Below are 21,477 nucleotides of genomic sequence, written 5' to 3' on the forward strand. Positions count from 1 at the left end.
TTGTACGAGTAAACCAAAAAAATAAATAAATAAATAAAAAGGTGAAACATTGCAGCATGACCTCCATTAAAGAAAGAGGTTTCCCGCTCAGTAGTGGTGGGCATCGGCGCGAGGCCCTAACACAGGTGGGAAAGCTGCCAAGACATTTCCCTCCGTGCTGACAAGCTTGCCGAGTAAGGCTTCTCCCAGATCATGTTTTCAGTTTGTATCGCGCAGGTCTCGTGAAAGTGACAAAAGTGTCCCGAAGGCCCGGCTTCCGGGAGCAGGTAAAGGCACCTGGGGTAGAGTAGGGCAGGGCAGACCATGACTGCCCTCACAAGCGGTGCTGATTTTTATATCAAGGCTGCGACTGTACTTTTCAGGACTCGACACGGAGAGCCACAGGTACACGGTCAGCTACCCCAGCGCAGTCACCCCCAACCTGTTACTTTCAGCACGTGGCCCTTCCAGACGGCAAGCGCTTTTTCAAGACTCACAGTGTTACTCTAGAAAGCACTTGTACTTCCAAAAACACGGCGAAGGTAAGGTCAGAGGGAAGTAGAAGACAGGGCGAAGAAGGAGGGGTTGTTAAGAAACCACCATTTCTGCTTTCTGCTCTTCTGTATATTGTAACTTTTTTTGATGACTCGAGGGAAAAAAAATCAAAACAGAAGAAACGCAATCCTGAATTAGTTCTCATGTGAAATCAGATTTGGACGTTATTAGGTTAGCAAGTATCCACGCATGCTGGCCCCGCTGTCTGCACACGCTAGTGGAAAAGACACACTTCAGCCCATACTTACACGTACAAGACCGTCCTGGTATCACCCACTTTGCCAGCATCGCCCACTGTAAGCGTGTCATAGCCTCGTTCTAGTTCAAACTCCTCAAAGGCAAGCTTGATGACCTGAATAAAGCAAAGATCCTTATTTAGCATCACAGGAAATTTCCATGACTTTAAATATGCAAATACCTAGTTGTAGTATAACTATGGACAATTGTATATTCTCTATGGCTACATTTGAGGACCCTCAGTTACAGAATCTTAAAGAATTATGAACTGCTATCACTCCAGAGATATTGATTATCAGCACTAAAAGTGATTTTAAAAGCGAAAAAGTCATATTACGCTTTAAATCAAAAGTTTATCAAATATTTATTTTTTATAGTGCTTAGAAGGACCCAAAGATAATATAAGCAAAAGAATTGTTCATTAATTCTTTTTAATTCTTTTTAAATATATCTCATATGTTAATTCTTCTCATATTTCTTTTAATATATTTTGAGGACACCAAATACTCTGAAACAAACATTTTTAGAGTAATGTATGCAGATTTTATTTAATTATCCATATTAACATATTAAAAAGATCTCCCAAGGCAAGAAAGCCTTCCTCTGCATTTAACTCTGCAAAGCTTTATTTCTTAAAGAACACTTTGCCGTGGTGATTGACACCATACCAACTAGATAGGATCTGTTTATGTCTGATTCAGCCATATATTATGATTCTATGAATTTCTATTTACAGAGCACAGGACTCCTTTCTCCTGAAGGAAGAAATGCTTTCTTCCATGACCGATGCCGTGAAGAAAGAGAAAGACAGTGAGAGATGTCGGGAAATCAGGCGAGAAACCTGAGTGACAAAGAGATCAAGGAACAGAGAGGTAGGGTGATGACAGATGATAGACAGATAAGATAAGATATGAAGGTCACTGAAGATGACAGATAAGATAAGACAGATCTATAGAAGTGACAGATCAACAGACCCATAGATAAAAGAGACACACAGATAAAAGATTGATTAGAGATACAGAGATGGACTGATCAACCATTAGAGAGATGAGATAGTTGATAGACGATGGAGATAATAGGAGAAAGTGACACAGAAAGTAAATGGATAGATAAATGTAAATTATAGGCAGATGGATGGATAGACAAATGGAGAGAAGCAGGAATCAGAGGAGGAATACAGGACAGGAAGAACAGAAACTGGAACCACACGTTGATGCCTGTTCGTTAGACTTCAAAGGAAAGAGCATGTGGCACCAGCAGGAAGACAGGCTTCCCACTAACACCAGATTAGTGAGCAGTCCCGAGCAGCCCGTGCTAGTACGGAATACATTAATGTTGCTATTTGAAATTGCTACTAAAATTAGTGATACAGTTATTATAATTTATTATAAAGGTCTACTCTTTCAAAATGCAGTGTTTGTGTGAATACATTATTTTAGTAGTTGTCTTCGAAACAAGCGTGGGGGTTGATACCTGTTGCAAACCAGGATCAATACTGCATATGAAACTTAGGACCTGAGCATGGTTTTATTTCATTTTTTTCCTATCTCATGGGTCTGTTTATAAGTGACCATGGTCCAATAAGAAGAGAATAAAAGAACTGAGACTGCAAGTTCATTCCCACCTCGTTCCTGATACATGTACCCAGTCCTGCCTTGTGCAACACCCTGCAGTGAAGCGATGATAATCCACTAATGTCTGAGGGTCATGCTTGGGCACCTCGTAATGAGTCACACACAGGGGGTCTCACTACGTAACTGTGCTTTCATTAGGGGTGTAGAAATGGCCATTTTGTGATTTTGTCAAGCCAACGCAAAGAGTATCAGAGAGCCTTTTTACAGTATTTAGCCTCAACAATCAGCCAGAGCCTGTTGTCAAAGGATAATCTTTACTCCATGCTGTTAATGCTCCATGAAAATAAAATGTACACCCAGTCTTGGGCCAAGAACCTAGAGTGTGTCAGACAGTGTGACATTCTGTAAACATTCTACCTGGTGTTAAAACAGAAATTCACATTTGTAATGAAACTTGCCATCATTTCTCCATCAGGGATGGGCAGAGATGCAAGTGAAAAATATTGTTAAGTAAATGCATTTTTTAAAGATTTTATTTCCTTACTTAAGAGTTAAGAAAGAGAGTGCATGCATGGGAGAGCAGGGCAGAGGGACAGGGAGAAGCAGGCTCCCTCCTGAGCAGAGAGCTGGATGCGGGGCTTGATCCCAGGACCCAGGGATGACCTGAGCCAAAGGCAGATACTTAACCCACTAAGCCACCCAGGCATCCCCAAGTAAATACATTTTTAAATAAAAACTGGATATATGTAAGGTGTGCATCATGATTTTATGCACACATACATACTGAAATTACTGAAGTCAAATTAACTAACCGATTTCTTCACACAGTTGCCGTTTTTTCAGTGTGGATAATCTGTGCTCTTAGCAAAATTCCAGTTCCCAGTACATTATTAACTGTAACCACCTGGATCTCTCCACTTACTCGTCTTGCGTAACTAACGCTCTGGACCGTTGACCAGCATCTCCCCGTTTCCCCCATTCCCTGCATCAACCTACTTGTTGATACATGTATTTGACATTTTTAGATCCCACAGGTAAATGAAATAATACATTTTTTTCTTTATAGATCTGTCTCCCTACGCATAATGTTTTGGAGGTTCATCAGTAACTGTTACAAATGGAAGTTATCTCCTATTTCACAGCTGAATAATATTCCTGTATGAGTGTGTGTATATACAAAAATACACACACCTTTACTTTATGCATCGTCGATGGGAGCTTAGGTTGTTCTCACTATCTTGGCTACTGTGACTATTAATAATGCTGAGATATGGGGTGCCTGGGTGACTCAGTGGGTTAAAGCCTCTGCCTTCGGCTCAGGTCATGATCCCAGGATCCTGGGATCGAGCCCTACATCGGGCTGTCTGCTCGACGGGGAGCCCGCTTCCTCCTTTCTCTCTCTGCCTCTCTGCCTACTTGTGATCTCTGTCTGTCAAATAAATAAATAAAATCTTTAAAAAAATAAATAAATAAAAATGATAATAATGCTGAGATATATTTGGGATTGTGAGTGACTCAGTGACCAAAGTGGTTTCTTCAGTTCCTTAAACACATGCATGCCCTCCCCTCTGCCCTGACCTGGTTCCCTGCAGAAGGCTGCCCTATACTGTTCAAGTCTCTGCATGATGCTGCCCCTTGGTGATGCCTACCCTGCTCATTCTGTCCAAAGAAATCCTTCTCTTTGCCAACACTGCCTATCCCCTTCACGTGTTTCAGCTTTGGGAATTTCACGTGTTCTGTTTGGGCCTCACACCCTTCCACGGCTGAGTGTCGCGAGGGCAGGCGCTGTGCCTGGGACTTACTGAAGGCCTGCTCCGTCCAGGCCACGATGCTCGGAATTAAAACAAAGACGAGATGGGCAAAGTTCTGGCCTTCAAAACAACTTAAAAGTCTATAAGGGGGTATTTTGAGAAACGGAGTAATTACGAAACTCTTAACTGTTACAAATAAAGATTCCTTAATAGATAAAATAAGAAGGAAAAAGAAAAACAAAGAAGGACAAAGTTTGAGACTTCAAAAAATTCAAAGCCCACGGGGTATATTTTGATAAATACAGAATAATTACAGAATTTAACTTTTACAAGTAAAAATTTCTTAATGACAATAGATGAAATCACTTACTTTTTCACCTTCAAAAAGGATCTCAGGCCTGAGAGAAAGAGATGATGCTCTGTATAGACTTTGGTGCAATTTTTAAAATACATTTTTGGTGTTTTATAATATTTTCAATTTTTTACCAATTCTAAGCATCTCACTGTTTTAAGAGAGTTGGTCTGAGTAAGTCCTCATTACGAGCTTCTTTTTGTATTATCAAGAATATCAAAACCCCTATAGACTCTGTGAAAATAAAACACTACCTTCTGTTAAAACATTTCTAAATCAGGTACTTCCAAAAATATAGAGAACACTTGTTTCTCAACCTTCATAAAAGGAATGTAAAACAATATCTATAAAATATATCCCGGGGTGAGCTTATTCTAATATGTTTATCTTCTGGGAACAATTAAAAAACATTTAAGTATTAATTCCCTACATGATTCTTCCATATCTCTCCTTCTCTGTGCTCCCAATTGTTCATTAATTCCTCACTTATTCATATATTCAAGGCAAATTAATGTGCCAGCCCTCTATCATGAATAGGCTTTGTCCAAATCTTTTCATTTGTATAAGTACATTTTAAACACACGGCTACCACCACTCAGACTAGTGGTGTGCTTATCAACAAACGGCCTTCTTAAAAGAGCAAGGTACTAAATCAATTGTCCCTAATGCTAAGTTTTATCAGTACAAAAACACATTTCAAGACAAAACAGAAGTATTTAAATTGGGCAGCATGTGCTATTGTAATTTAAATCAGCATTAGAAACAGTGGGGAGAGGGCTGGAAAGATACCTCATTTCCCTTTCCTGATTTCCTGTCCCTCTTCTGACCCCAAGCTGGATGTACATGGCAGTGGCTCACCAAAGGATCCAAGCACAGTTCACGCTGAGCGACCCTTTCTACCTGTGTGTCTGCGTACAGGATACAGCTATCCCACCATCTATACTATGTCTATGAATCCCTAATTTCCCTGCATTGTAGAAATGAATTATGTGCTTTCTTGCAAAGGACCATTGAGTAAATTAAAGCAGAAACAGTGATTTATGGTGAATTTTTAATAAATTTGTGTTTTATTTTTGTTTTACTTTAATTGCTACTCAGACTTGGAAGGAAAGGTTTGCCAAACTGATACAAAACAAGCATAACTACGCATTGTTTTATGTGAAATAAGACAGATCAGAGATGCCAATAAATACAAGTCTTTATTTAGGTAGAGCGCAACAGAGTTTTAGGACCATGGAAATACTCTGTGTGAGACCATAATGGTGGGTACACGTTTATTTTCTCAAACCCATAGAATGTACGCCAGCAGGAGGGACCCTCACATACACTCTAGAATGCGGGTGTTGATGACGTGTCCAGGTGGGTTCCTCAGTTGTAACAAATGCACCAAATGGCAGGGACACTGAGAGTGGGCGAGGCTGTCCATGTGTGGGGTGGGGGTACGTGAAAATTTGCACCTTTGTGTTAATTTTGCTGTGAAATTAAAACCTCTTTTGAAAGTCTTTAATACATATAAGGTTGTTTCCTTTTACAGAATGAACACAGTACATCATTAGTTTTTTTTTTTTTTTTTTTTTTTTTTTTTTTTTTAAAGATTTATTTATTTATTTATTTGACAGAGAGAGATCACAAGTAAGCAGAGAGGCAGGCAAAGAGAGAGAGGGAGGGAAGCAGGCTTCCTGCTGAGCAGAGAGCCCGATATGGGACTCGATCCCAGGACCCTGAGATCATGACCTGAGCCGAAGGCAGCGGCTTAACCCACTGAGCCACCCAGGCGCCCCACATCATTAGTTTTTGATGAATCTTTGTTTCTTATAAAAAGTAAATCATATATTTTATCTAAGGAGACTGCTACTTTGTTATCAGAGTCTGGAGACTTTCTCTCATGTAATTAGTTCAAAATGAACTCTACTTAAAAATATCTCCAAACCTATGGAACCAAATGTAATGTTTCCCATACATGTCACTTGCCTTAATTCTGCGAGGAGGGCGCACACCCTGTTTTTCTACCTAATTATTTTTCAGTGTTCTGATTAAGAAAACAGGTAGGAATTCAAATGGAAAACAAAAGCTAACAAGCAAAAGGGATTTTTTTTTTTTTTTTTTTTTTTTTTAGCTCTTCGGTCAGTGCTATGACCCAGACCAACACCGTGGTGCTGGGAGTTCCGCTGTAAGTAACTCTGGTGTATCTCACTGTGCGTAAACAGGTGGCGCTACGCGCCGTCCCTGTGGCAGCCAGAGAGTCAGCAAGAGATGTGTCTGAAGTGTGTTCCCCAAATGGCTGACCGCTCTGTGGGACCATCTTGCAGCCAGAATTAGTACTGGGCAGTGCATGTGAGCAGGAACGCGGGAAAAATAACTGCAACGGTGACAGCGAAAACATCCCAGTGACGCGCTGACAGAATTGCACGATCCTGCAGGTTCGGCCACGCTTGCGGTATCCGTGGGTGCTCACACCTTGTGTTCTGAAGCTCGGCCCCGTTAAGGGCTCTCACGGTGTTGCCAACAGATGAACTCGACCTTGCTGCCGGAGACAGGAGCTGACGTGGCCCCGTTCATGAGGGCGGATGGGTGTTCCCGGGGCTCCATATTTCCACCTCGCAGCCAGCCAGGCAAAGAGAAAGAAAGGGCAACTTGTTGCCTCGAGGCGGGTCTTCCCTACCCTCTCTGGAAGTTCCCATCCCCTGGACTAGAAATACCACCTCCTTCTCCACATCTTGTCTGCTGTAAGTCTTCCCACTCATGGTTGGGGGACCGCCGTGGGCGATCCCCCACACGCGTTGGTGTTACACATCTGCCTTTTCACGCCTTCACTTGTGTAATAGCAGGGCCTCAGCTGCACTCCAAAAATCGCCTTCTTCAACCCAGCTCTGCAGGTATACACACACGTGCGGACACGTACGCTCGAATGCACGAGCACACCTTTTCCGACATGAATGCGGCCCGCGGTGCTGTAGCACTCAGCAATTAGTCATCAACCTCCAGCATGTGACAATCTTCTCATTAGCACAGCAGGTTCTGCTTTGTTCATGCTAGGATGTGACAAATCATATATTTATTCTCAGAAGCAGCTCATAACTCCTAAGTTGACACAGTAGTTTCAAAAGATGCGCTAAGGGTCAAATAAACTTCAAAACCCTCGCTGTGTAGGGAAGCTGAAACTCCAGGTATTTTCAAAGAGGCCACAAAAAGGATCCTACACTTCATTCCTGCAGCTACAGCCTTTGTGATAATGTAGGTCGGGTACATCCTGTTTCATCTCACTAGTAACTTAGAGTTTGTCATTTATGTGTTTATGTCTTAAGAAGTTTTTGTCACTAACATTATTCAAATGAAAGCAGTTTTCTTTTTTTTTTTTTCTAAAGATTTTTATTTATTTATTTGACAGACAGAGATCACAAGTAGGCAGAGAGGCAGGCAGAGAGAGAGGAGGAAGCAGGCTCCCCCCAGGCAGGGAGCCCGACTCGAGACTCGATCCCAGGACCCCGAGATCATGACCTGAGCCAAAGGCAGAGGCTTTAACCCACTGAGCCACCCAGGCGCCCCTGAAAGCAGTTTTCTTGATATCTTTAAATAGTTACAGAATGCTGGGTATCCATCTATACCTGAAGGTCAATAGAGTTAATTTTTCTCCTATGTATGTTCACACTTTTGATATAATAGCCTGTCACTTAATTATTTATTATTATTGTTACTTTTTCCATACCTAATTTATGATGAATTGAGAGACCATCATATTCACAAAAACCTATAATTACATTTTATGTTCTTTCTAATCTATAATATTAATAATTTATATCTACTAGTAATACCATGGGAATATATATGTGTGTGTGTGTATATGTGTGTATATATGTGTATATATGTGTACATATACACACATATATATACACACACACATATATATTATTTGATATATATATATAGGTATATATATATATATTATTTGCTAAGTGAGTAGACCCTTAAATTCTTATTTAGGTTAAACAATATGCCTGTATCCATAAATGATGGATATCAAATTTGGTATGCAATAGTGTGGTATAAATTAATTCTTATAAAATGTAAAAACATGTAATAAATGCCAGGAGCTTTCAGCACTAAACTGTAAACAGAATTCCTCCTGCCATTTTATTGTATTTTCCATTGTTAACCAGGAGCCAAATGGAATGCTGTATCAACTCTATTGTATCAACTGTATCTACAGTTGTAGCAACTGTTACCAACTTTTCTTTGGAAATCTGGTAAATTCAGCCAGTGACATTAACAGTCTAGGGAAAGTAAAGATAGATATACAAATACGGTATATAGTATAATATGAAGAGATCATTCACAAAAGCTACTGTAAAAATCAGAAATGTGGGAAAGTAGTTCTTTGAAATGTTCATGGGAGGAAGTCTCAACGAACATAGTTTGGACAAATAAAACACAGTGCTTAACCCAAAAGCATAGCTGTCTCCCCTATATCCTGGCCTCCAGTCAGAACTCAAGTGTCATACATGGACCATTTGAGTACTTTGGCAATAATGCCTAAGTCAGAGATTATAAACCAGAATATTAACCTTCTCTTTTTATAGTGCCTAGCCCACAGAAAAGAGACTTAAAATACATTGACTTATTCAGCAAGTTCAATAATTGAAATCTCAAAAAACATTTAAAATAAAAAAATTGAAAGCGAAATTATTGACTACCATTTCCATTACAGTGTTACGATAAGAAATGCATAGTAGGGACACCTGGGTGGCTCAGTGGGTTAAAGCCTCTGCCTTTGGCTCAGGTCATGATCCCAGGGTCCTGGGATCGAGCCCCACATCGGGCTCTCTGCTCAGCAGGGAGCCTGCTTCCCTCTCTCTCTCTCTGCCTGCCTCTCTGCCTACTTGTGATCTCTGTCTGTCAAATAAATAAATAAAATCTTTAAAAAAAAAAAAGAAATGCATAGTAAATAGCTATTTTTACTGTCCTCAGCCTGCTTAGTAATGTGGAAAGACAAATTACTACCAGAAACATGTGAGGACATTACATATAATAAATCAAACATTTCTTAGTTTTTAAAAAATTCCTTTCTTACTTCATTCATTGAACACACCAAATAGGGGTTCTGCAGCCTGAGTTCAGCCATGGTTAAATGTTCTCAATGAGGAATCATGGTGGCTGAGCCTGAGCTGGGGCTGGGGCCATGGGAAAGGGGCGGGTCTTAGATATACAACAGGAGTCCACAAGGCGTAATGACGGCTTAGCTGAGGAGCGACTGAAATGCAGTGATCAAAGAGGACTATGGCTTTTGTTTTGTTTTGTTTTGTTTCCATGGGAAACCAGGTTGTACAGTTGTACATGGAAAGGATAAACATGTGTAGAAAAATAAGAGTTTTCTTTTCAAACTAAGCTTAACATGACTTTTGGACATTCCTAGACATTAAGTAAAATCAAGACGCCAAGTGCACATTTTGAACTAACAGCGTAGAGCTAGGGAGATACTGGGGACTAGAAGCAAACCAGGGGGCCATTAACCACAGATAATGGTAGAAGTAACAGGACTGATGGGGTACCCATCAGAAGGGGCGTGCAAACAGAGAGGGCTGGGGAGGGCTTCCTGGGCTGTGCCGTGTGTGGAGGCCCGGCACTGAGGAAACACGCAGACAGATGACTCCGCACTGAGAGCGACGCCTAGACCCATGCTGCGGACGCCCCATAAAACCGAAGGTCTTGAGAAGGAGGCAGTGATCAAATGGGTTGAATATTACTGAGAACTTAAATAGATGTGGACAGCGATGAGACCCATGGTTTGGCTAGATGGAGAACATCGATGACCATGGTAGGAAAAAATTATCACCACCGCAGGGATGGAAGATGTGCTGGAGCATGCAGTTGAGCGCCTGGGAGACAAGGAAGTGAAGCGTAGGATGGTGGGACTTCTGATTACTTCCCCATCGAGGGTGAGCAGAATGAAAACATGTCACCAAGAGCAGATTTTGTTTTTAAGATGGAAAATACTAGAATATACTGCACAATGATGATTCCACGATCTGAGATAAAAATGATGTTGCAGGACAGAAAAAATATTGCTACTTGAATGCAAATATGAGTATGTCTTTGACTTTAATGAGACACACAACAATCCCTCCCATGTGAAGGAAAACCACAGCAAGGGTATGATACAGGCTGGGGGATCTGATGGCAGGAAAATTAGGGAGTTCAAGGACACTGGCTCCTGTTTCTTGCTTCTTTCTTTCTTTCTTTTTTAAAGATTTTCTTTATTAATTTATTTATTTATTTTACAGAGAGAGAGAGAGAGAGAGAGAGCACAAGCAGGGGAATCAGCAGGTACAAGGAGAGGGAGAAGCAGGCTCCCTCTGAGCAGAGCCGAGCATGGGGCTCAGGACCCTGGGGTCATGACCTGAGTCAAAAGCAGACACTTAACCAACTAAGCACCCAGGAGCCCCTCATATTTCCTTCAGCAGAGGATGAGGTGAGGTTAGCAGTAGAGTACAATCAAACCTTAAATACAGACCATGAGGAGACTTAAAATTACTACTATCCTGACAACTTCTGCTTTCAGAAGTGAAAACTAAAAACGTGGGAGACAAAGGACTTATTCCATAATTACTAGTGAAAAATGTGGAACTCAAACTGGGAACACCTGAGTATTGATTTAGTATTTTTTAGATCTTTGATTCCACAGTCCCATATAAATGAGGAAGGTAAGAGTAGAGGTTATAAAATGCAACTCCATTTTCAAAAATATTGTTCACCTTTCTTATGAAATATTCATTTTTAAAGTATTTCTTTGAAATTTTTGGCCTGCTGTCATTCTGTTTTCCTTTTCTGATCAAAATCTCAAATGACTTTATACAATACAGATGTAAAAATTATTTCCTATATGACTAGTTCAGGTCTCTGACAATTAAATATTGCCACAAACTCAACACCAAAAAACCCACAAATAATCCAATTAAAAATGGGCAGAAGACTTGGATGGACCTTTTCCAAAGAAGACATACAGATGGCCAACAGACACATGGAAAGATGCTCAACATCACTCATCACCAGGGAAACACAAATCAAAATCACAATAAGATACGACCTCACACCTGCCAGAATGGCTGGATTTAAAAAAAAAAAAAAAGGACCAGGAACTAACAAGTCTAGGGGAGGACGTAGAGAAAAAAGAACCTTTGTGCACTGTTGGTAGAAATGGAAATTGGTGCAGTCACTCTGGAAAACACTGTGGAAGTTCCTCAAAAGGTTAAAAATTGAAACACCATGTGATTCAGTAATTCCACTAGTGGGTATTTACTCCCTGACCCCCCCCACTATGCACCCCATGTTTACTGCAGAGTATTTATAACAGGCCAGTTATAGAGGTGATCCAAACATCCACTGACAAATGAATGGATAAAGCAGAAGTGGTATATATGCCAAAGAATAATATTTGGCCATAAAAAGGATGAGATCTTGCCATTTGTAATAGCATGAACAGACCTAGAAAGTATAATGCCATGTGAAATAGTCAGAGAAAAACTCGTGCCATCTGATGTCACTCATATGTGGAATCTAAAAGACAAACAAAAAACAAATGATGCACCAAACCAACAAAGGCAGTAACAGACTCATAAGTATGTCGTGTAACCGTCCCTCAGAACAACGTACCGCCTAAAATATAACCCATGAGAAATCGCACTAGTTACCAACATGCTTAGATACAGCTTTAAGAAAAACACGTACTGGCAACAGGCCTCTGCGGGAGAGGACGACAGACGATAGACGTCCTTGAAACCCAGCACCTGGGAATGCCCAGCCCGCTTGGGGCAGATGCCGCCTGCCTCATTTTTCCGATCTCCCCTTCCCCCGAGAGCATCAGCACTTAGTCAGACAATCCTTTCATTCGAGCTTGCTCACTATGGGTCATGTACTACGTGACCAGACATGTTTTGCCTTTCTTCTTACTTATGTACAAGACCCACGGTCATGTGTAATCTACTCTGGGTTTCTTCGTCATTACTCACTTTCTAATAAATATGAGACTGAGGGGTTGTTCGGGGCGACAGTCTTTTCTACTGTCATCCTATGCTCCCTTTCTCTTGCAGCTGACTTGTTTGTGCCTCGTTCTTTTCCTGTGAGCCGACAGGAGGTGGCAATGTAGAACAAACTGATGGTTCCCAGAGGGCAGGGGGTTGAGTGATGGGTAAAATGGGTAGAGGTGAGAGGAAGGTCCAGGTGTCCAGTGATGGGATGAGTGAGTCACAGGACAAATGGTACAGCACAGAGAAGAGAATCAATGGTGTGGTACAGTGACTGATGTGACTGCATTGTGAGGACAGCATAACCTACAGACTTACTGCCTCTCTATGTTGTACACCTGAAACTAATGCAACATAGTGTGTTACAAGTTACAGACACACCACACATACACAACATGTACACTGTATTTCCTGATTGAAAAAAAATTAATTTTTATTTGCCCTTTGTTGTTTTGATGTGTAAACTATATTTGTTTTTCCTGGATCCTTTGTTTGTGCCAGGAATTGTGATGGTAGAAGGAGATATGCAACAGGAAAATATTTTTATAGTTTTCCAAGATGTAAAACTCACAGCACACAATAAATAAGCAAAAAGTTATACATTTTGGAAGAAGTTAATTTGTAAATACCTTAATTACTGTAGATTTGAAGTCAACAGGATAGGAATGAGAAATCAGAGCACAAAGGTGGAAACTTCAGCAAAAAGAAGCTATAAAATATCTGATTCACCAACTACAAATTACTGATCAGAAGAAAATTTTTCAAACTGTGAATTTCTTCCTAGAGAACATCTATATCTGGAAATTATGAACATGACCGTCAAAAGCAATTTATTACACATCTTAAAGGAAAGTTCACACTTTATGAAACAAAAATTATCATTTTTAAAAATAAATTTTAAGTGTTTTAGCCTGAGGTTCTGAGGACCAACCATAAAACAACTGAAAAAATACAATTAATTACAGGGAAGCATCTTGTCCAAATGTATGTACCATAAAGACTAGATAAATAACACATCTAAATTTCCCACCAAAAAGTACAAATAAGCTTTCATATCTGTAAATAACATACAAGATTTGGTTCCAACTGAGAAAGAAAAGAACCTTGAAAGAAAAAACTTAGGAGAAAGATATTTCTAGAACATCCTTGCTTTGTATTTTGCCCCACATATAAATACTAAAACCCTTTATTTTTTTAAAGATTTATTTATTTGAGAGAGAAAGGAAGAGCAGAGGGAGAGAAGCAGACTCCCTGCTCAGCAGAGTGGGAGGCTCCATTCCAGGACCCTGGGATCATGACCTGAGCTGAAAGCAGATGCTGAACTAACTGAGCCATCCAGGTGCCCCAATAATAGAATCCTTTAAAAAAATACACCTTGATTCACCATTAATAAAACGATGGTTACATAATGTTATTTCAAATGTGACTGTGTTATTATGATCCCATGCTACTAAGAGTCAGCTTAACAAGTGATGCAGAGGAGGAGAAGCAAAACCTTCATACATGGGGAAGTATGTGTATCTTCTCCATTGGCAATTCTCCGGGTGGTACCATCAAGTCACAAGAGCATGAGGAACTTGGCCTCCCAGTCCCGAAATCCCCCAGATGGTTCCCTAGAGCAGTGAATTTCCCTGATCTCCACCTTGCTTCTCTGAACACAGGTGAAACACAACTTCTCTCTGTGCCGCACCTGCGCAGACCCTTCATCTCCAGGGTCAAGGTCCCAAGGAGTACTTGACACTCTGCTTCATAGCAAACTCCCTGGTGCCTGCACAGATCTGAGGGCTTCTGTTATTCCAAACCTTCTGAGTCTTTACAACCAAAGAAAATGGTCTGCCTTCATTCTGGCACAGCCATTCCTAACCCCCAATTTTATCCAGAAATGAATCCTTTATCCTCCAATTTCCAGAGAAAATTTCCTACCTACTCACTTCCTTCTTTATTTCACAGCATTGTGTTTCTCTCGAGAAGTGTCTTGGCAAAACATTAAGATGTGGGTATGGTGGGTTCTTAAAGAGTAAAGAAAAATCTACAAAATTTGAAGAAAGAAGCAAGTCAGGCATTCTGTGAACTTGACCAAGATGAGTATTACAAACGAAATCCCTCAAGCAAAAGTCATCAAAATTGTCCAAGATACAGAACAGCCATTATGCAATGACAAAAACACACCAGATCACCAGGGAAGGAAGCAAACGGAAAGCAGTGGGGGAACGTTCAAAGTGCTTTACGGTATAGAATGAAAGAACAAACCAGTGAGGTCTCCAAAAGAATCTTACTAATCCCTGAAATGAAGCAAGCAAAGAATCAGAAGCATTTAGAAGATGATTGAAATAGATTCTCTGATGGAGGGAGGAGGGTAGCAGTTTATTAAAAACAGAGAGGGAGGGAAACTGGGAATTTAAGAATTCAATAAAATTACTGCTATAGAACACATCAGGGCATGATCAGATGTGGCAAAATTCAGAATTAACATCCGCAGAACGCTGAAATCCATCAACCGAAGGTACGTGCAGTACATCAGCTAGAACTCTGAAGATGAACGAAGTGTAAGAGAAAATTATAGATCTATAGATAAAAGCAGAAGATATTAAGTTTGCCAAGAAGTAAGTGGAGCAAAGGGTGCTAGTCAATAATTAAAAAAAAAAAAGGAAGGCATGTTTTTTGCAGCTGATAAAAGCGTTGAGAATGGAGTCTAAAAATGGTGCGTTGTGGCCGCACTTAAACAAAACAGAGCAAGGAGAAAAAAGAAGGAATGCGTCTCACAGAGCTGTTTAAGATAACCCAAAGAATTCCATACACAAACCCAGAAGAATGAGCGGTTTATATCTGAAGAAATGCAAATCACACTTGATCTTAGCCAAAAGGCCAAGAAGGGATTGAAGAAATGCAAATCAAACTTCATTTTGTTTTCTTTCTGACACAATAAAAGCCTAACAATGATGGACCCACAAGACCAGGAATCCCAGGTAAAAAGTAAAAGGCTGTTCTTTTTAGCATATTTGTTTAGTGAAGAGGTTATTCTATGTGAGAAGGAAGAGAAAAATCTTTTACAGATTTTTAAATGTCTTGGGTATTTTATTAACCCACTCCATACCTCCACCCAGGCTGAAAGACACTTCCAACAACCAGATTAGTTTTAAAGAGTGAGCTAAAGGACATTTTGTTTAAATTTAATAATAATGACATAAAGGAAGTTACAGAACAAGAAAGGAGTGAATTGGTAAAAATAAAAGCAGACAGGGGCGCCTGGGTGGCTCAGTGTGTTAAAGCCTCTGCCTTTGGCTCAGGTCATGATCCCAGGGTCCTGGAATCGAGCCCTGAGTCTGGCTCTCTGCTCCGCGGGGAGCCTGCTTCCCTTCCTCTCTCTCTCTCTCTGTCTGCCTCTCTGCCTACTTGTGATCTCTGTCTATCAAATAAATAAATAAAATCTTGAAAAAAAAAAGCAGACATATTTATTTTTACATATTAAATAATAGACAAGACAAGCAAACCCCCTTTGCTGCTGGGGTTGAAGCCTGGAGCCCAGATATGCCCCCCGCACCATGGAGATGGCTTGTCCTAGACAGGCCAGGGGCTGGGGACTTGAGATAGGAGTGGCAGTGGGAGACCTGGACCTCTACTACCACAGCGTGCATCCCAGGACCGGCCGCCAGGGAGATGCTGCCATCCCCGTGTGATGTGTCTGTCTACCCCGATGTCAGCAGCAAAGGCTTCCTGAAGCCATTTAAGCATTTCCAGCTCCCACTGCCACCCAGCCGCATCTCCTGAAGGCAAGAGGAAGCTCCAGACTGCTTGGGAGCCACCAAATGTGAAGCAGATGGACGGGTCCAACCTGTGCAGAGGAGAAGGTGAGAAGTAGGGAAACAAGGATGTGCCCACCATTCGTTATTGTTTACTGGGTGTGGCGTAAACTGCCTTTAGTCCTGCTTCAGATCGAGCAGTGGCGACATACGTGCTCTTATTTGTGTCTTTATTTATTCACTGTTTTATGCATTAACACGTCCCATCCATTCACTCGTCTTTCTTCCATCTTCAGTTTGTCTACAAATATCTCCCTTTCCAGCAAGACAACACTCCAAATGTCCAGATTTCCACCAAGAAAAAAGAAAAAAAAACAGAGCAAGCAGAAATAGCCAGTGATGGGTATTCATTCATGCTGGAAACAAAGATTTGAAGAGTAATATATTATTTGACCCTAAATGTCTGCCTTGATGGAAAAGGAGACAAAATTTCCACCTCTTCTGTGACTTTTGTGTCTCATTGTTCATGTTCAAGCTACAGCACGATACATACTTTGCCTCTTTCTAGAAAGTTCTCTGCTGTGTCCCTGGCACGTCCCAGGGCTGGCACCTCCAACTCCATCCCAACTTAGAACCCTTCTCTCATGGAGTCGTCGCTGACCTCCCTGTGAGCACTGCCCTTCTCCATCTTCTGACAGTCGTGTTAACGACCCACTTGTATCCCCCAACCCCAAAATCTGGTATTTTTCTGTCTATGCATCTGTATATCTAGATATCTGTCTATCATCTAGCTACCTAACATCTGGCTACTTATCATCTACCTACCTACTTTCTGCCTTTCCCATTAGACTATAAAATCTATGAAAACAGGAGTTGTTTCATGTTTCTTTGTTCACTACTGAGCCCAGCACAGTACGTGGCATGTGTTGGATGTTCCATAAATATTTCTTGAATCAATACACTACCTTTCCCTCTTGTACTACCATTTAGTCTAAAGAACCTAGGACTACTATGCATCCGCAGATTCTTACAGCAGGCAAAGTTGATAACTTTCTCTTCGTATAAACCAAAACAGCAGTGAAGTTCTGCAAAGTCAGGTCGATGGGCTTCGTAGTCAGGGATAAACATCCCACTCGCAGATGCCATGCAGCTTTCCTGCACGCTGGGCGGCTTAGAGGGTTTTGTTCTGTTCTGTTTTGTTTTTTCCTTTTTCTTTGGTTTATGGAATTACCATTCATGAAGGGTCAGAATAGATCACCGAATGGCCATACTTACTCTAAAGTACCCCATGTAAGAGAAAACTATTCAATAGTAAACTATTCAGAAATTAGTTTTTAAGTCATCACATTGATAAGATAATCAATAGTTCAACTTCCCAGTCTCACTGAGAAAAAAAACTACAAAAGAATAATCTTGCTATTTTACTCTCTTAAATTAATAGAATAAAGACTCTTTGTAATTTTGATATCAAAGAACTCCTTCTGTTACTATATTCTTTTTGTTAAAGATCTTATTTATTCATTTGCCAGAGAGAGAGCGCGCCAGGCTTGACAGTGTGCGATGAGGCAGGGAAGTCACGACTGTGACTCAAGAGAAAGCCGCAACACCAGGAGATAAAAGAAACACCAGGAAATAAGAGTCTCGGTGACCGTAGTGATGGGGACAAGAGGATGGTCCCGGAGCGTCTGGTGATGCTGCTGCTTCCCGGCGTGCTGCCCCGTGGCCGTGACAAGGGAAGGCCAACTGGGGAGGGGCTGAGTTTTGCAGGAGAGGGGCTGATGGCGCAAGGGCTGGGATGTGGGGGGCAGGGAGAAGTGGAAGAAGAGAGGCGGGGACGAGGGAGCAGGAGAGAGGAAAGGGCGAGGCGAGGAGGGAGCGAGCGAAGGAGGATGAAGGAGGGAGGGCGGAGGCCGAGCTCCGTGAGGACGTGTGGTTGGCGGTGACTACCTGTGAACCTGGGAATGGAGTATAATATGTTTATTGGTGTGATGGCACCGGGGGAGTATCAGGGCTGCCCCACAGCAAGCCACTACCCAGTGGTGACCCACTTGGTGCCATTCAACCAAGGTGCCCACCATGTTGGTGAGGGCGCAGAGGGCAGCGCTGTGAAGGGCGCATGCTGGTATCACCTTGCACCATGCTGCTGTACCACGGTCACGGCAACTCAGAACAGTGTGTTCTTTACATCACTCTCTCTGCCCCCTCGTGTTTATCACCCTCTTTGTGGTTTTGCCTCTGTTTTCTTTCATCCTAACATGTCCCTATACCTGTCTTCTACTTACTGAGGTGTTAAGTTCCTAGCAATCATTACATCTATCACTCCTCAATTCTTAAAAAATTTTATACAAAACATCCAAACCACGATTATCTACTACTTAGGGAAACGTACACATGCAATACGTTCCTGGAACAAATAAATTCCAAATCAGGGATACGTTGAGGGTAAGAAGAGAGAGGTCATGACGACAGAGGAGAATACAAGGAAATTGAACTATATTGTTAAGTTTTGGCAGCCATTTACTTACTTTAACATATGTTTGTTTTATTATTCTTTATAGCTTGTAAATGTCTTATTTTATGACAAACATAAAAGTAAAATAAATATAAAAGTGTAATAAAATTACTTCATGACAATCTGAATTTCAAATCTGGCATTACCATTTACTAGGTGTGTACAAATTTTCACTTAAGGGATGCCTGGGTGGCTCAGTTGGTTAAGCGGCTGCCTTTGGCTCCAGTCATGATCCCAGGGTCTTGGGATCGAGTCCCACATCAGGCTCCTTGCTCAGCGGGGAGCCTGCTTCTCCCTCTGCCTCTGCCTGCCTCTCTGTCTGCCTGTGCTCACTCTCTCTGACAAATAAATAAATAAAATCTTTAAAAAAAATTTTTTTGGGGGCGCCTGGGTGGCTCAGTGGGTTAAAGCCTCTGCCTTCGGCTCGGGTCATGATCCCAGGGTCCTGGGATCGAGCCCCACATCGGGCTCTCTGCTCAGCAGGGAACCTGCTTCCTTTCCTCTCTCTCTCTCTCTCTCTGCCCACCTCTCTGCCTACTTGTGATCTCTGCCTGTCAAATAAATAAATAAAATCTTTAAAAAAAATAAAATAAAATAAAATAAAATAAAAAAAATAAAAAAAGTTTTTTTTTTCACTTAACTAGTCTAGGTAATTCTGTTTACCTCTAATATGGGGTTAATAAACACTTTCATCTTAGAACAGTATAAGGACTGAACAAAAACCTGGTATATGCCAAGTGCTGACATAGAGTTTGGCAGGTGATTAACATTTCATAAATGATAATTATTATTATCATGAGGAATCAAAGAAATTGAAAAAAAAAACAGAATTTAAACAGTTGAAAATGATGATTAAATTGGTTTAGAGGTGAACTCAATCATGAAGCATCATGAAATACATTTGTAGTATCTTAAAAAAATTGAAGAAACTATAAAACTATTTTTTCTTGGAAGTAAAATGAAGATCTCTTTCCTTTTCATTTAATTACTAAGAAAATTTTTTTAAAAAGTAATATTAAGCTTAAAACTAAGCACAAAGAAACTCTGATCAATGAACTAGGACACAGACATAATACGTGATGTTTGAGAAAAGTTTTACTTCTATTAATTTATTCAGTAGGTTTTACTCTGTTACCCTCTCATCACTTATGGAAAACTCTGTGTAAGTTTTATTTGTTATAAATGTTTTCCACTAATATTAAAAACAAATAAAATCAGTATCCTATCTAGGTCAAAAAGAGAAAAAAAAAATCTGTAAACCTCCACAGACTCTTTCCCACCAGTATAGAAAGCAGACACGTCAGTTGTTACTAACCTGTCGTCGTGAGGCCAAGACGTATCAGGCCAGTCACAACCATTAGAGAGGAAGAGTCCACAGACACTGGTGGAAGGAAAATTGGTTCCTCAGAACATAGACTGTTTTTATTCCAGTACTTATGCGGTTAGACTTGAGCGGATGTCTGGGTGCACATCCCAACCCTCTCTTACCAGCTACTTGTTCCTGCATAAGTTATTCCCATACCTCTCTGTTCCTTTAGTCCCTCATCTTCAGAAGCAGATAAAAATGATTCTTGCCTAATAGGGTTCTCATAAGAATATAACGTAGGTGTTCGGTAAGGAAACTCAAGTTCCTACATCAAGAAAACGTGATTGTCAAGGGAATCTGGGCAAGTGGGTAAGAAACACAATCTGGGCTGATTTCTGGGAAAAAAGTAGAGATTAAAGGAAATCAGAACATGTCTGAAATTATTTTTCAAGCCTTTCACCAACCTACTTCAACGACAACCTCTTACCATCTATGAGTAGATTTCGTTAGCAAAGTCAATCTTAAAAGAGTCATCTGTCACCACTGAAAGAAATTTGAGACAATTTTCTCAGAAAAACATTCTCTTCTAGAGACATGTGGACATGGGCAAGTAACTGAACTATTTCCCATCTCACTTTCCTTACACCTAGAATGAAAACATTACACTATTATATTAAGACCACTCTAGATTTTCACCCAGTTCCTTTTTTTAATTGTATTATTTATTTGTTTGGTTGTTTGTTTAGAGAGGGAGCAGGGGGGGAGGCAGAAGGAAAGGGAGAGGGAGATAGGGAGAGAGCAGACTTCCTATAGATCATGGATCACTATTCTGGGCTCAATCTCACGACCCTGAGATCAGGACCTGAGCCAAAATCAAGAGTCCTATGCTCAACCAATAGAGCCACCCAGGTGCCCCAAGTTTTAATTTTTATAATTTGGTTTGTATGTTAGAAAACATAACTAGTGAAAATTATTTTTATAAATCTGGGAAGTGTTTTATTAGTATCTAGAGGGCTGCAACTTAATGGAATGCAAATGATGGCTGCATGATTGTCTTCTAGTACATAGTTACTAGTTTCCTGAGAGTTGACACAACAGTCAGAGTGAGGTAGTAGGTCTCTAAACCACAAGGTCTATTGGCTGTCTCACTTCCCGGATGGACTCAGGTGTGTCAGTGCCCTGAGTCAGGTGCAAGAGTGCCTGGTCAGGAAAGCAATTATCAGGTCAGCCTCAAGTCTGTGGCCATGGCAACCGTGAGAGGGATGTCCTAGTGAAATGTGAAAGACAAAGCTTAACCCACACGGCGTTCCACACTCTCCGACATGGAAACCTACTTTTTAGTGCGTGAAAAGGAAATACAAACATATCCTTCTAGTTAACACATACAAGTTATGTATCTCTTTCCCCTCTAAATTACTTAAATACTGGTGAGGATTAATAAAATGAATTAATT

The 21,477-nt window shown here is 40.8% G+C and overlaps 1 protein-coding gene across 1 annotated transcript in view; it reads right to left on the minus strand.

Annotated features, from left to right (window-relative positions):
- CSMD1 (CUB and Sushi multiple domains 1) overlaps positions 1–21,477 on the minus strand; it is a gene marked incomplete at both ends in the record, with an annotated part of 1,981,616 nt that overhangs the window by 469,065 nt on the left and 1,491,074 nt on the right. The window contains one exon of the mRNA XM_080796866.1: positions 783–886. Coding sequence (XP_080652992.1) covers positions 783–886 — 104 coding nt within the window. The remainder of the gene's footprint in view (positions 1–782; positions 887–21,477) is intronic.

This window comes from Martes martes, assembly GCF_963455335.1.
Source record: "Martes martes genome assembly, chromosome: 2".
Taxonomy (NCBI): Eukaryota; Metazoa; Chordata; class Mammalia; order Carnivora; family Mustelidae; genus Martes; species Martes martes.